The sequence below is a fragment of the Rhinoraja longicauda genome, chromosome 11 (assembly GCF_053455715.1).
Source record: "Rhinoraja longicauda isolate Sanriku21f chromosome 11, sRhiLon1.1, whole genome shotgun sequence".
NCBI lineage: Eukaryota > Metazoa > Chordata > Chondrichthyes > Rajiformes > Arhynchobatidae > Rhinoraja > Rhinoraja longicauda.
Window position 1 is genome coordinate 39774716 of NC_135963.1, and position 15067 is coordinate 39789782.

The 15067-nt window shown below is 47.6% G+C and overlaps 1 protein-coding gene across 1 annotated transcript in view; it reads left to right on the top strand.

The window, feature by feature from the left end:
* Positions 1-3349: 3349 nt before the first annotated feature.
* The window catches only part of imp3 (IMP U3 small nucleolar ribonucleoprotein 3), a 140990-nt gene continuing 129272 nt past the window's right edge, over positions 3350-15067 (top strand). Inside the window, exons 1-2 of the mRNA XM_078408006.1 lie at positions 3350-3526; positions 13283-13390. Coding sequence (XP_078264132.1) covers positions 3390-3526; positions 13283-13390 — 245 coding nt within the window. The 5' untranslated portion in view covers positions 3350-3389. The remainder of the gene's footprint in view (positions 3527-13282; positions 13391-15067) is intronic.

The following is a 15067-nucleotide window of genomic DNA, read 5'->3' on the forward strand; positions in this document are numbered from 1 at the left end:
GACATGACGGACATCGGTGGTGAATTCGGAGATAGCCGTCAGGTGCCACTGCTGGCAGGCCAACCATGGGTCAGACAATTTGAAAAAAGCAAATGTTAATGGTTTATGGTCCGTAAAGGCCACAAATGGGCGGCCCTCAAGGAAGTACCTGAAATGACGAACAGCTACATAGAGGGCCAAAAGCTCTCGGTCAAATGCGCTATACTTCAGCTCAGCCGAATTTAGTTGCCGGCTGAAAAACGCCAAAGGCTGCCAACGGCCACCGACCTGCTGCTCCAGAACCCCGCCCACCGCCACGTCAGAGGCGTCAACCGTCAGGGCCGTGGGGGCGGAGGGGCTCGGGTGGACCAACATGGTGGCGTCTGCCAAGGCTGCCTTAGCTGCTGTAAAAGCCGACTCTGCGGTCGGGGACCATATCAACTCTACCGGATTCCCTGCAAGGCATTGGAAAAGCGGGCGCATGACTCGCGCAGCTGCCGGGACGAACCTATGGTAGAAATTAACCATGCCTACGAACTCCTGTAGCCCTTTTACTGTGGTGGGCCTAGGAAATGCCCGGATAGCCTCCACCTTTTCGGGCAAAGGGGAGGCGCCGGCAGGGGTAATTCTGTGCCCTAGAAAATCAAGAGCAGGAAGGCCGAATTGACATTTGGAGGGTTGGATAATGAGCCCGTGGTCTTGGAGCCGCTGGAACACGGTCCGCAAGTGGGCCTGGTGTTCCTGTACCGAGGGGCTGGCGACCAGGATGTCGTCTAAATAAATAAACAAAAAGGGTAAACCCCGGCCCACGCGGTCCATCAGTCGTTGGAAAGCCTGTGCCGCGTTCTTTAAACCGAAAGGCATACGCAACCATTCAAACAACCCGAACGGAGTAATCGTTGCAGTTTTCTGTATGTCCTCCGGTCGCACCGGGATCTGGTGGTATCCTCGCACCAAATCGATTTTGGAGAACACCACCGCTCCTTCCAGCCCAGATGAAAAGTCCTGTAGGTGCGGTATGGGGTAGCGATCAGCCGTGGTGACAGCATTGAGACGCCGATAATCGCCACATGGTCTCCACCCCCCAGATGCCTTGGAGACCATATGTAACGGCGAGGCCCACGGGCTGTCAGACTGACGGACAATTCCCATTTCCTCCATCTTCCTGAACTCCGCCCGTGCCACCACCAGTTTGTCTGGCGGTAGTCTCCTGGCCCGAGCGAAAACGGGAGGGCCTTCGGTGCGGATGTGATGGACCACGCCATGCTTGGCCGAAGACGTGTCAAAACGTTGAATGAGCAGCTCTGGAAACTCCGCCAGAATCTCAGCATACGAGTCGGGGGCCGCGACGACGGCCTGGACAGTAGGGCTGGGCGAGGAGGCGATTGTCGGAGCGACGTGCTCATCTTCGGCGGAGGGTCGGAGGTCGTTACCGCGGACATCAGGGACCAGTGAAAAAGCCCAGAGAAAATCTGCTCCCAGGATCGCTTGTTTGACGTCGGCTATGATGAATGGCCATTCGTACGTGCGGAGGCCTAACACAAGGGACATCTTCCGTATACCGAAAGTGCGAATTGGGCTGCCATTAACCGCTATGAGGGTGGGACCTGTCTTAACCGATCTGGTTTCGAGGTCGGTCGGCGGCACTATACTGACGATGGCTCCCGTGTCCACCAAAAATTCTGTGTCCGTGAATCGATCATGGACATAGAGGCGCCAGTTCTGGCCAATCGTAACTGCCCCTATGTACGATCGGCCGAGGCATTTCCCGCGAAGGTACAAGGCGAGCGGCAGTTGCGGGATTCGCTACCCCATCGTAGGTGATAATAGCACCAGCCGCGCTTGTGCGGATCTTTTTGGCGGGCTTTCAGAGAATTGGCGGGAGACGCGGCGCCATCTTGCCGTCGCTGTGGCGTGGTCACTGATGTCGAGACCTTGTTGATCGAACCGCTTGCCTTGTTTTTTGCCGCTATTAGCGCGTCCGCTTTCGCTGCATATGCTTCGGGGTCCTTAAAAGAACAATCCGTGAGCAGCATTCGGACATCCTCAGGAAGCTTCTCGCGGAATGCCTGTTCGAACATAGGGCAATCCGTATGCTCACCGGCTAGCATCATCATTTCGGACACGAGGACGGAAGGCAGTCGGTCTCCAAGATCCGGTAGGTGCAGAAGTTTTGCCGCACCACCATGCTTATTAAACCCGAAGATTCGCAGTAATACTTTCTTCATGGCCTCGTACTTGCTTTCCGCAGGTGGATTAACGATGAACCGCATCACGCGCGTGGTCGTCTCCGACGATAGAGCGCTGACGAGGTAGTAATACATCGTGGAGTCGTCCGATATCTTCTTTATATGAAATTGAGCTTCGGTGTGTATAAACCAAGATTGCGGTGCGTGCGTCCAAAACCACGGAAGGTGAACGCCTACCGCGCTTGACTCCGGTGTGCCCGGCGCGGCCATCGACAACGAGGCGTCGGCTTCCTGCATAGTCGGTGATCGTCCAGATCACGTCGGGGTCACCAATATGGCGAGTCCGAAAACTTGTTGGTTGTAGAAGAAGTTTATTGCAGCCGCAATATTCGAATACAGAGTTAAACAACAAGGTAAAGGACAACCATCAAAAACTTACTGTCTTCTTCGAAGACTTCGCCGAACTGATATATCTGGCGCCAAAAGCGCACATGACCACGCTGGCCAATCCGCGATGTCGCTCCCTGGACCAATCCCCACGGTCGCGTTCCCACGTGACCTCGCTGGCCAATCCGAGGGTTCGACGACCTGGACCATTCTCTATGGTCGCTACACTATCTCCTTTTATGTAGATGGGGACAATGTTAGCATTCCGCCAATCTTCTGGGAATTCTCCACTATTCACAGACTTCTGAAAAATCTTTTGAAAGATTGGAGCGTAGCTTGCTGCACAATTCTTTAAAACTCTGGCTGGTATCTGGTCTGGCCCTGATGCCTTCTTTGGTTTTGTTTCTTCCAATAATTTCTGCACCCCGTTCGTTTTTACCTTAAGAACTGCAATTTTTTGGAGTTTGTTGTGAGTTCAATGACGGAAATTCATCTAGGTTTTCTTCCGTAAAAACTGAACAAAACTGCTGGTTGGATGGAAGGAATAGTGTGAAGAAAGTTCCTGACCAGAAATGCCACTGTCATTTCCCTCCAGAGACGCTGCCGCTGAGTTCCTCCAACGTTTTGCTTTAAGGAGTTGTGTCTCCTTAAAACGATGGACTTTTGGTATTTTGGCGACGTAGAGGCAGCGCAATACATGGCGTTGATTTACACGAGGGGACGGGTCCTCGCGGGCTGCAGGCGCGGCGCGGGCAGTTGCGGAAAGCGCCCTATCGGCAGCGCTGCGAGGAGCTCAGGCAGTGCGCCGGCCGCCCCCGCCCAGGACCTGCAACCATGGTGCGCAAGCTGCGCTTCCACGAGCAGAAGCTGTTGAAGAAGGTGGACTTCATCTCGTGGGAGGCGGACGGGAACCTGAGTGAAGTGAAGGTGCTGCGGCGGTACCGCATCCAGCGCAGGGAGGACTACACCATGTGAGTCTGCCGGCCCACGGCCCACGGCCGGGCACCCACATCTTCACGCCCGCGGCCTCCAACCAGGACCATGGCCGGGGGGGGGGGGGAGAGAGAGGGAGAGGGGGGAGGGAGGGAGGGGGTAGGGAGGGAGAGGGGGAGGGGGAGGAGGAGGGGGGGAGTGAGGAGGGGGGGAGTGAGGGGGTATGGGAAGGCAGGAACGGGGTACTGATTGAGAGTGATCAGCCATGATCGCATTGAATGGCGGTTGCTGGCTCGAAGGGCTGAATGACCTACTCCTGCACCTATTGTCTATTGGGAGGGAGAGGACGAGGGAGGGGGAGGGAGGAAGAGGGAGAGGGGAGGTAGGAAGGGAGGAGGAGGGAGAGGGGGGGAGGGGGGGAGAGAGGGAGGGGGGGAGAGAGGGAGGGGGAGAGAGAGGGAGGGGGAGAGAGAGGGAGGGGGAGAGAGAGGGAGGGGGAGAGAGAGGGAGGGGGAGAGAGAGGGAGGGGGAGAGAGAGGGAGGGGGAGAGAGAGGGAGGGGGAGAGAGAGGGAGGGAGGGAGAGAGAGAGGGAGGGGGAGAGAGAGGGAGGGGGAGAGAGAGGGAGGGGGAGAGAGAGGGAGGGGGAGAGAGAGGGAGGGGGAGAGAGAGGGAGGGGGGAGAGAGAGGGAGGGGGAGAGAGAGGGAGGGGGAGAGAGAGGGAGGGGGAGAGAGAGGGAGGGGGAGAGAGAGGGAGGGGGAGAGAGAGGGAGGGGGAGAGAGAGGGAGGGGGAGAGAGAGGGAGGGGGAGAGAGAGGGAGGGGGAGAGAGTGAGAGTGTCTGTGAATGTTTGAGTGCGTGTGTGAGAGTTATACACAAAATGCTGGAGTAACTCAGTGGGGCAGGCGAAAAGGAGTTTCTCTCTGGAGGGAAGGAATGGGTGATGTTTCGGGTCGAGACCCTTCAGACTGAGAATCAGAGGAGAGGGAGTTAAGCGATAAGGAAGGATGAGGTGTGAAAACAACAGACCAAAGCGGATGCTGATAAGCAAATGGTAGCTGAGGAGGTGATGACAAGGTGAAATTATTGTTCCTTTTTGCAAGTCTATCTGGAATCTGAGGTCATGTTTTCAAAATAAGGGGTTGGGCATTTTGGGGACAGTGGAGTAGCGGTTGAGTTGCTGCCTTATATCATCAGAGACCTGGGTTTGATCCTGACTATGTGTGCTATCTATACAGAGTTTGCATGTTCTCCCATTGACAGCATGGGGTTTCTCTAATTTCCTCCTGCACTCCAATGGTTTGTAGGTTAAAGATCGACGACTGCATTGGTGCTACCTCTTGCACCCATGCAGAACTCACTGACTTCATACACTTCACCTCCAATTTCCATCCTGCCCTTAAATATACCTGGAATATCTCTGACATCTCCCTCCCGTTTCTGGACCTCACCATCTCCATCACAGGAGAAAAACTAGTGACGGACATTTTCTACAAGCCCACCGACTCGCACAGCTATCTGGACTACACTTCTTCCCACCCGGTCCCCTGCAAAAAGTCTATCCCCTACTCCCAATTCCTCCGTCTACGCCGCATCTGCGCCCGGGATGAGGTGTTTCAGACTAGGGCTTCCGAGATGTCCTCGTTTTTCAGAAAACGGGGCTTCCCCTCCTCCATTATAGATGAGGCTCTCACTAGGGTCTCTTCTACATCCCGCAGCTCCGCTCTTGCTCCCCCTCCCCCCACTCGCAACAAGGACAGGATCCCCCTCGTTCTCACCTTCCACCCCACCAGCCAGCGGATCCAACATATCATCCACCAACATTTCCGTCACCTACAACAGGACCCCACCACTGGCCATATCTTCCCATCCCCTCCCCTCTCTGCGTTCCGCAGAGACCGTTCCCTCCGCAACTCCCTGGTCCACTCGTCCCTTCCTACCCAAACCACCCTAACCCCGGGCACTTTCCCTTGCAACCGCACGAGATGCAACACCTGTCCCTTCACCTCCCCCCTCAACTCCATCAAAGGACCCAAACAGTCTTTCCAGGTGAGACAGAGGTTCACCTGCACCTCCTCCAACCTCATCTATTGCATCCGCTGCTCTAGATGTCAACTTATTTATATCGGCGAAACCAAGCGCAGGCTCGGCGATCGCTTCGTTGAACACCTGCGCTCGGTCCGCATTAACGCAACTGATCTCCCGGTGGCCCAGCACTTTAACTCCCCCTCCCATTCCCAGTCTGACCTCTCTGTCATGGGCCTCCTCCAGTGCCATAGTGAGGCCCGCCGGAAATTGGAGGAGCAGCACCTCATATTTCGCCTGGGCAGTTTGCGGCCCGGTGGTATGAACGTCGACTTCTCCAACTTCAGATAGCTCCTCTGTCCCTCCCTTCCCCTCCTCCTTCCCAGATCTCCCTCTATCTTCCTGTCTCCACCTATATCCTTCCTTTGTCCCACCCCCGACATCAGTCTGAAGAAGGGTCTCGACCCGAAACGTCACCCATTCCTTCTCTCCCGAGATGCTGCCTGACCTGCTGAGTTACTCCAGCATTTTGTGAATAAATCGGTTTGTAGGTTAATTGGCTTTGGTTTTAAAAAAACAGGTGTAAATTTTCCCCAGTGTGTCGGTATGGGGTGATCGGTGATCGGCCTGGTTCTGCTCTATATCTCAAATCTAAAGAGGGAATTTCTCTATTCAGTGTGTAGTGACTCCAATTCTCTGCCGAGGAATTCTGTGATATGTGTGTATATTCAAGATGGATAAATAGACTTTATATGTTAAAGCAAATCAAGAGAGATGGGGTTAATGTGGAAAAACTGGTCTTGCAGCACAGGAGCAGGCCTCTGGCTCACCATATTCATGCCAACCATCAATATCTAATTTACAGTTTGACCATTTACCATAACTGGTTTCAAGCTAAAAGATCAGCCACGATCTTATTGAATGGTGGACCAGACACGATAGGCAGAGTGGCTTCACGTTTCCATTCCTCGCATCAAGCTTGTTTAGTTTATTGTCACGTGGAAAACTTTTGTTGTGTACTCACCAGTCAGCAGAAAGACAATACATGGTTACAATCGAGCCATCTACAGTGTACATTATTTATTTCACAAAATGCTGGAGTAACTCAGCAGGTCAGGCAGCATCTCAGGAGAGAAGGAATGGGAGGCGTTTCGGGTCGAGACCCTTCTTCAGACTGATGTCAGGTGGGCGGGACAAAGAAAGGATATAGGTGGAGAGAGGAAGATAGAGAGAGAACTGGGAAGGGGGAGGGGAAGAGAGGGACAGAGGAACTATCTAAACTTGGAGAAGTCAGTGATCATACTGCTGGGCTGCAAGCTCCCACTCCCAGTCTGACCTTTCTGTCATGGGCCTCCTCCAGTGCCATAGTGAGGCCCACCGGAAATTGGAGGAACAGCACCTCGTATTTCGCTTGGGCAGCTTGCAGCCCAGCGGTATGAACATTGACTTCTCCAACTTTAGATAGTTCCTCTGTCCCTCTCTTCCCCTCCCCCTTCCCAGTTCTCCCTCTATCTTCCTGTCTCCATCTATATCCTTCCTTTGTCCCACCCACCTGACATCAGTCTGAAGAATGGTCTCGACCCGAAACGTCACCCATTCCTTCTCTCCTGAGATACTGCCTGACCTGCTGAGTTACTCCAGCATTTTGTGAAATAAATACCTTCGATTTGTACCAGCATCTGCAGTTATTTTCATACATCTACAGTGTACAGATACATGATAAAAGGAATAACGTTTAGGGCAAGATAAAGTCTAATAGTCTGATCACAGATAGTCCAAGGGTCTCCAATGAGGTAGATACTAGCTCAGGACTGCTCTCTGGTTGTTGGTAGGATGGTTCAGTTGCCTAATAACAGCTCGGAAGAAACTGTCCCTGAATCTAGAGGTGGGGTGTAGTGACATTGTCTGCTATCATGATTTATCATTTTTACATTTCATTTTAGGATGATGCATTGAGCCGAGAAAAGAAAATGATTGTACTTTGAAAATGATTGTACAATTCAACCATTCTGCAGATTTAACAGTGCGATATTCTCATGAACAAGTATTGCTATGTACTTGGTCTTCATTCAGTATTTATCAATATTAGCAAGGTTTGGTGTCAAGTTATGAAGCATTGTTATCATGTTAAATTGAATTACATTTGGGCAGCTGTTTGTCAACCTGGACATTGAAAATGTGTAAAAAAGCATTGAAGAGCTTCAGTTTGCCTAGTGAAGAACTGGGTTGCACAGACCAGCAATATGTTAGGTTTTCTTTTGGACTTCAACTGACCATCTTGGCCAAATGTTGTACAGTATTTCCTGTGCCTCCAGATAGCTAGTGATGTGGAACAGCTTCATCTTATGATGATTTATTTGTATCTTTTGATGAAATATGCTTTGTGGACATAGGGTGAAGACACGATTAAGGTTGCCTGCTGTTCTTCACTCTTATGCAAAGAAGGCATTTGGTGCATCAGGGGATAACCATGCCTTGGAGATACAACAGTGTATTTAAGCACACTAACGCCAGGAAAAAAACATTGGCATTTGTGGCAGTACGTTTCTTTTACCCTACTTATTAGATTCTGGTGTGCTGTTAAAGTCAGGATTTATTTCCTACCTCATTGTCTTTGAGATTACTGTAGTTCGTCACTAATACATGCACTGCTGCGGTATGGTTGTGAGAATATAGGGATGCTATTGGGTTTTGAAATGGCTAATGATACTGACATCCTGTGTTAAAGAGTTATAAAATAGACGCCCTGCTGTGTTTTCAGCAGGAAAATGGATGCCTTGCTGTTAGTGTTGGCTTAGTTGGAATGGAATGTTGTCTTTATCAGCTCAGAAGTAAAAGCCCACGAAAGCTGCAGAGTAGCGCAAACTGTCAAGACAAGGAATGACTCCTTATTGGAATAAAGCCTTATATGGACATGTATTGAAAAGTTAAGTGTCAAGTTTTGTTCTCTGTAACCATGTGATGCCTGTGGTAGATATGCAAGATTGTAATTGGCTGTTGAGTAATTACTGTGCCACCCCCTTTTAACTCTGTATAAAAAGCAATTAATCTTGGGACAAGCTCTTTTTCTCTGGAGAGATGTTTTGGGAGTAAAAGTCCCGCGGTAATAAATCTGTTAACTCAGCCAGTGTATTCGATTCAATTATTAATTAGCCAGACTGAAGGTAAAGAATCAGGATTATCAGTTGTAAAGGGTGTTCCATGATTGAGACCTCTTAATCAAGAATGATCATTACTGTTGTTTGAAGGCACAATGGATGGAACTTGTAGGGAGACCTGCAGAAGGTGGGGAATTCCTGTATGATTATTGGCCTTGATTGCTTCAAAGGAATACAGATGAGTTATGCGAGTAGGCAAAGAGTTAGCAAATGGAGTGTGGTTTAGGAATATGTGTATTTGTCTATTTTGGCAGGGAAAGTAAACTATATGAATGGCAAGAGATTGGGGCGTCCTGGTAGTTGTTTTACAAAAGGTTAGTAATGCTGGTAGGCACGGCAAGAAATTTGGAAAGCTAAAAGAATGTTACTATTTGAGGAAAAATGTAGTGAGCTTATACTTTGGTTTTATTGGACACTGGAAAGACCACACCTAGAGCAGAATTGCTCTCATTTAAGGTGTTATGTTAATATATTATAAGCAGTTCAGAGGTTTTCCAGATTGAAGCAAAAAAAACCTGCAGATGCTAAAATTTGCAGCGAAAAAGAGAAATTGCCAGTTGCACTTAGCAGGTCAAGCAACATCAGAGTTGCGAGGAAGTAGTCTGCATTTAATTTAAATGACCCTTCATTACAAATGGAAAAGGTGAGAAAACCAGCATGTTTTAAGTTGTAGGTAGGCGGTGGGGTGGGGGTGGGGGGGCTAGAAAGAACAGAAGTAATGTCTGATGAGGCGCAGATCAAAGCTGTCACGGTAACAATTACTCTAAAAACCTAGTAGTTAGAAACTCGAGAGGAAAAAGAAACAAATTGATACAGTTATTGCACATCTGTCCGGAGGAGGAGGAAAAAGGTGGTTAAGCTAAAATTGTTACTTTCAATATTAAGCCCTGAGGACAGTGATTATCAGCCACGAGTGATAAGGTGCTGTTCCTAGAGCATATCTTGAGTGGTATTGGAGCATTGATGGAGACTGACGACAGAGGGGTCGGGCTGAAAATGTAGTGTGTGGGAACCCAAGAAGTCATTTGAAGTGAAACAACAATTCACTTGGACTTCTAACAATGCAGTATTTACAATTCTTCTTGTTCCCACTTTGTCCCTTCTGACTTTGGTGTCCCACCAACAATGCTTGAAGGAAAAATGAGGAATAGCATCTTGACTTCTCTCTGAGTCTATCAAAGCTCTCACAGCTTAATATGGCATTTAATAATTTCAGGTAAACATTTTTTATTTGCTCTCTTTCAGTGTTTTGCTTTCATCTTTTCCAAAGGAAATGTTGGCAACTTTGGACTGCACTCTATCACAGCTGTTCCCTGTGTCTGTTGTCCTTGCTCTGCAAACACTTTTTATCCTACATTTTCTGTCCCAATCATAACTGTTTCACTCTTTACAAAAGCTGTTTGATAGTACTTCCATTCCTTATTATTATTTTGAGGAGGTAGCCCACTTTACACTGATTACTCAGGCCAAGTATACCACTTGAATTGAATTAAAAGATACACCATGGAAACGGGTCCTTTGACACACTGACTCCACGTTGACCATCATTCGCACTAGTTCTATGTTATCCCATTTTGGTCTGCACACTCGGACCATTTTGCAGGGGTTAATTAACCAGCAAGCCTGCACATCTGTGGGATGAAGAAGGAAGTGAGAGCACCTAGAGGAAACCCAAGGGGAATGCGCAAAACTCCGTACAGACAGTGCCCGAGGTCAGGACTGAACCTGCGTTGGGGGTTCAGGCAATTCTTCATTGCCAGGAGCTGGGCCGGGCACAAAAGATTGATCATTTGAGGCCAGACCCAAAATGCTGGAGTAACTCAGCGGGTCAGGCAGCATCTTGGGAGAGAAGGAATGGGTGACATTTCAATAGACAATAGGTGCAGGAGTAGGCCATTCAGCCCTTCGAGCCAGCTCCACCATTCAATGTGATCATGGTTGATCATTCTCAATCAGTACCCCGTTCCTGCCTTCTACCCAGACCCCTGACTCTGCTATCCTTAAGAACTCTATCTAGCTCTCACTTGAAAGCATTCAGAGAATTGGCCTCCACTGAGGCAGAGAATTCCACAGATTTACAACTCTGACTGAAAAAGTTTTTCCTCATCTCCGTTCTAAATAGCCTACCCCTTATTCTTAAACTGTGGCCCCTGGTTCTGGACTCCCCCAACATTGGGAACATGTTTCCTGCCTCTAACGTGTCCAACCCCTTAATAATCTTATATGTTTCAATAAGATCCCCTCTCATCCTTCTAAATTTCAGTGTATACAAGCCTAGTCGCTCCAGTCTTTCAACATACGACAGTCCCGCCATTCTGGGAATTAACCTAGTAAACCTACGCTGCACGCTTTCAATAGCAAGAATTTCCTTCCTCACATTTGGAGACCAAAACTGCATACAGTACTCCAGGTGTGGTCTCACTAGGGGTCTGTACAACTGCAGAAGGGCCTCTTTCCTCCTATACTCAACTCCTCTTGTTATGAAGGCCAGCATTGCATTGGCTTTCTTCACTGCCTGCTGTACCTGCATGCTTCCTTTCAGTGACTGATGCACTAGGACACCCAGATCTCGTTGTACGTCCCCTTTTCCTAACTTGACACCATTCAGATAATAATCTGCCTTCCTATTCTTACCATCAAAGTGGATAACCTCACACTTATCCACATTGAACTGCATCTGCCATGCATCCACCCACTCACACAACCTGTCCAAGTCACCCTGTAACCTCATAGCATCTTCCTCACAGTTCACACTGCCAGCCAGCTTTGTGTCATCTGCAAATTTCCTAATGTTACTTTCAATCGGGTCGAGACCCTTCTTCATTTCTTCTCTCCCGTGATGCTGCCTGACCCGCTGAGGTACTCCAGCATTTTGTGTCTACCTTCGATTTAAACCAGCATCTGCAGTTTTTTTTCCCCGACATGGTCATTTGAGGCCAATCATCTTGGATCCAGGACATCAGTGCAAAATGTATCCAGCATTTTGGACCCAGTAATTTTCAGTTTGTTAATTTTAATAACCTTCCTTCAAAGGTTAGATATTGACATTTTGTTTTTGTACAATGTTCAATTCCATTCAAAACAACTCGAACTGAAGCAGTCTTTGCCTTGAATGGTATTTGGCTCTGGTTGATAGGAAGCTGATAATATGTTCTACAGCCATATTAGGCAACGAGTGCTTTTAACACGAGGGTCACCTTGCCCTTGATCACTTCTATATTTTCTGATGCAAACAAGTTTGAATCTATGCTGCTTCAGATAAGTCCAGAACAACTGGCTGCAAAAGCTTTTTGGAAACTGTATTTTCCCAAATGAATGCTAATTTAATGCCTTTTCACCAATTATATTGCTTGAGCACGATATACAATGGAATACTGTATCTACTAGGTGGGTTGCAGCCAACAACCTTCTCAGCTGATCGAACGATCCGTTGCAGCCTCTGGATGTCGTGCTTGGTTGCTGAGCCAAACCAGACCATGATGGACAAGAGACTCTGTGCATTTACCCAATTTATTCCTCTGACGATTTCATACATCTCAATAACATCACCCCTCATCCTCCTTCACTCCAAGCCCCAGCCTACTCGACCTCTGCCTTTTACTCAAACCCTCGAGTTAGTTGTGTTCTTTATGAAGACCTGGTTTGCACTGAATGTCGAGCCAGAAGGTTTGATGATTTGATAGTGTGGAGCTGAGCTTTGTCATCCCACTTGAGGCTGCAATGCACAGTTTAAGAAAAGTGTTCAAAAGATGCTTTTAATCTGTTAAATGGTTTAAGAATACATTTGCATTTGTCTACTTTATGTATTCTTCCTCGCCTTTCCACTTAGAATTTAGTGTGATGCAAATCAGCAACTATCTTTGGTGAGGGTGCAGAAGAGGTTTACCAAAATGCTACCTGGATTAGAAGATATTTGGTATAAGGAAAGCTTGGACAAACGTGGATTATTTTCTCTGGAGCATTGAAGTCTGAGCTAATCAAAATATATAAATTATGAGCGGTACTAGATAGGGTGGATAGTTGGGACCCTGGTCCCAGGGTGGAAAAATCAAAAGCAAGACACACAGCTTTGAGGTGAGATGACAAAGTTTAAAAAGATGTGCAAGGCAATTTTTTTTTTAGTGAGTGTGGTGGGTGCCTGGAATGCGCTGCCAGAGGCAGGGATGGATGTAGAAATGGCAGGCTTTTGGATAAGCGCATGGCTATGGAGGGATATGGATCGCATGTAGGTAGATGAAATTATTTAACGGCATCATGTTCAGAGTGGACATTGGGCCAAAGGGCCTGTCCCTGTGCTGTACTGTTCTGTCTTTCGATGCTGTGTCTCATGTTTATTAACCTTGTCCATTGTGCAAGCACAATTTACAAAACTATGGAAAAACTGGCATAACTTGAGAGGATGAAAGGTTGGGTTGCAGAATCCCCATTGCAATGCTCCACAATAAGGGTTGAACTATTTTCTACAAATATGGTTTACTGATGCCTTTCAACATCTTTTCTTTGTCACGTCCAACACACTCTATTGTATTTGATTTTGTGTTTTGTTGAAAGAAAAGGCAGAATTAAATATTTGGGGTAAAAATTAAGGGCTTTCACTCTTTCTGTTTTACCAGATACAATAAGCTGAGCAGAGAAGTTCGAGAAGTGGCACGCAAGATCCGAGACCTTGATGTGAAAGACTCCTTCCGAGCCAAGAGCACCAGTCAATTGCTGGAGAAACTGTAAGTGTTTCCATCTTAAGTTAAATAAAGAATGAAAAGCAAGAAATCTATTTAAAAGGCAGGTGGTATAAGTATAAGAATATGCATAGATGGAAGGTGAATTTTTATTATTTTGGTTTGCATTGTCACAGTTCCCTTTAGTGATTCCTAGTGGAAATGTGAATTATAATTTTCAAGTGAAATACACCAATGCCTAATTTCATGCTCTAGATTAATTCCGAGAAAATGAAGCGCTAAACAAAACAGATCTATACTGGGTCATTATAGTATAGCATAAATAGAGATGCAATCCTGATAAGTTCAATTTAACTCCCTTATTCCGTTCGCCGTTCAAGTGAAAAAAGAGACGTGAATTGACTCGATTCCCCGACTGCAGCTTTGGCTTCTCCCAGCAAGCAGAGTTATGGTGTGAAATTACCCTGTGGAGAGTTTTTGTAGTCGCAGCTGGCAAAGTCTTCCTTTATTGGTGTAACATTTACCAAGCCTGGCGCCTGCTTCAAACTCAAAGTTCTCTCTGTGAGTGGAAGAGCAACCACCCATTGGCCAGGAGCAGCTCAAAGCCCTAACCCTGAGTTTGACCACCACCAGTATTCAGTGCCTAGCAACGTAAAACCAGAGAGAGGTGGCGGCAGAGTGCCCAAGTCTCCCTGGACACACTATTGCTTCTGCTGTTGGAACCACGACTTCGACATGTGGCTGAAAGGGCATGGGGTGTGCAGCTGACACTGCTGCCAGTGCCCCAAATGTTACCTGATCGCCGAGCACCTGTGCATCATGACAGCACCAAACGTACTCCACAAGTGGTGAGAAGAGGAGCTGGAGCTGGCTTTGCCTTGCTGGCAGCTGATGGGAGTAGCTTTGGTACAAGCCCACCCGCTGGCCCAGAACAACTCACTGGCCTAACCCAGAGTCTGGCCACCAGACAAAAGATGAAACCTCACACCTGCACATGCGCGGAGCCTCTCTGGGTGTGGAGGATAGACATAGGACAGTCCCTCCGCCTGCGAGGTCCATGCCTACACCAGTTCAGTAAGAAAAATCAATGCAAATTAGTGGAAATATTTTCCAATGTATTGCACAACTTGTAACTCGTATGCTAGAAGAAGAGAAATATTTATTTAATTTATTTAAAGGGTGATACTTTTGGATGTTAACTCCTGTTTTCTCCTTAAAATCAAATCTAGTAAGGTACCATAATGAAAGAGCGCTATCATGAAAAAAAATCTAAATCAGACAGATGAGATCTGGGTTTAGCATTTCACTTAAAGACTAATGAAGCAGCCTCAGTCACACAGTGGAATGTCAGCACTATTCTGTGCACGATTCTCTACAGTACTCTTCCATTACCAAACAGAACTTTCACTTATATCATACAATGTAGAGGAATATAAAATGATTTAGACTCATTTCCTCTTCCTTTCCCCCTTCATTTCCTCCTCCTCTTCCCCTCCGTTCCCCTGCCCACTGAGGTTTCCTTGAAAGCTTCCGTGTTCCTTGTTCAAATATGCCATTGCTACCAACAATGAGCTTCAATTAAAAAATGTCAATGAAGTCATTTCTCTTTGTTGCATGATTTAATCACAGGTGTAACCCTGATGTTTCTTCTCTTTTAAATTGGGATTTGGAATTGTGAATTTATATTCCTCTACATTGTATGATATAAGTGAAAGTTCTGTT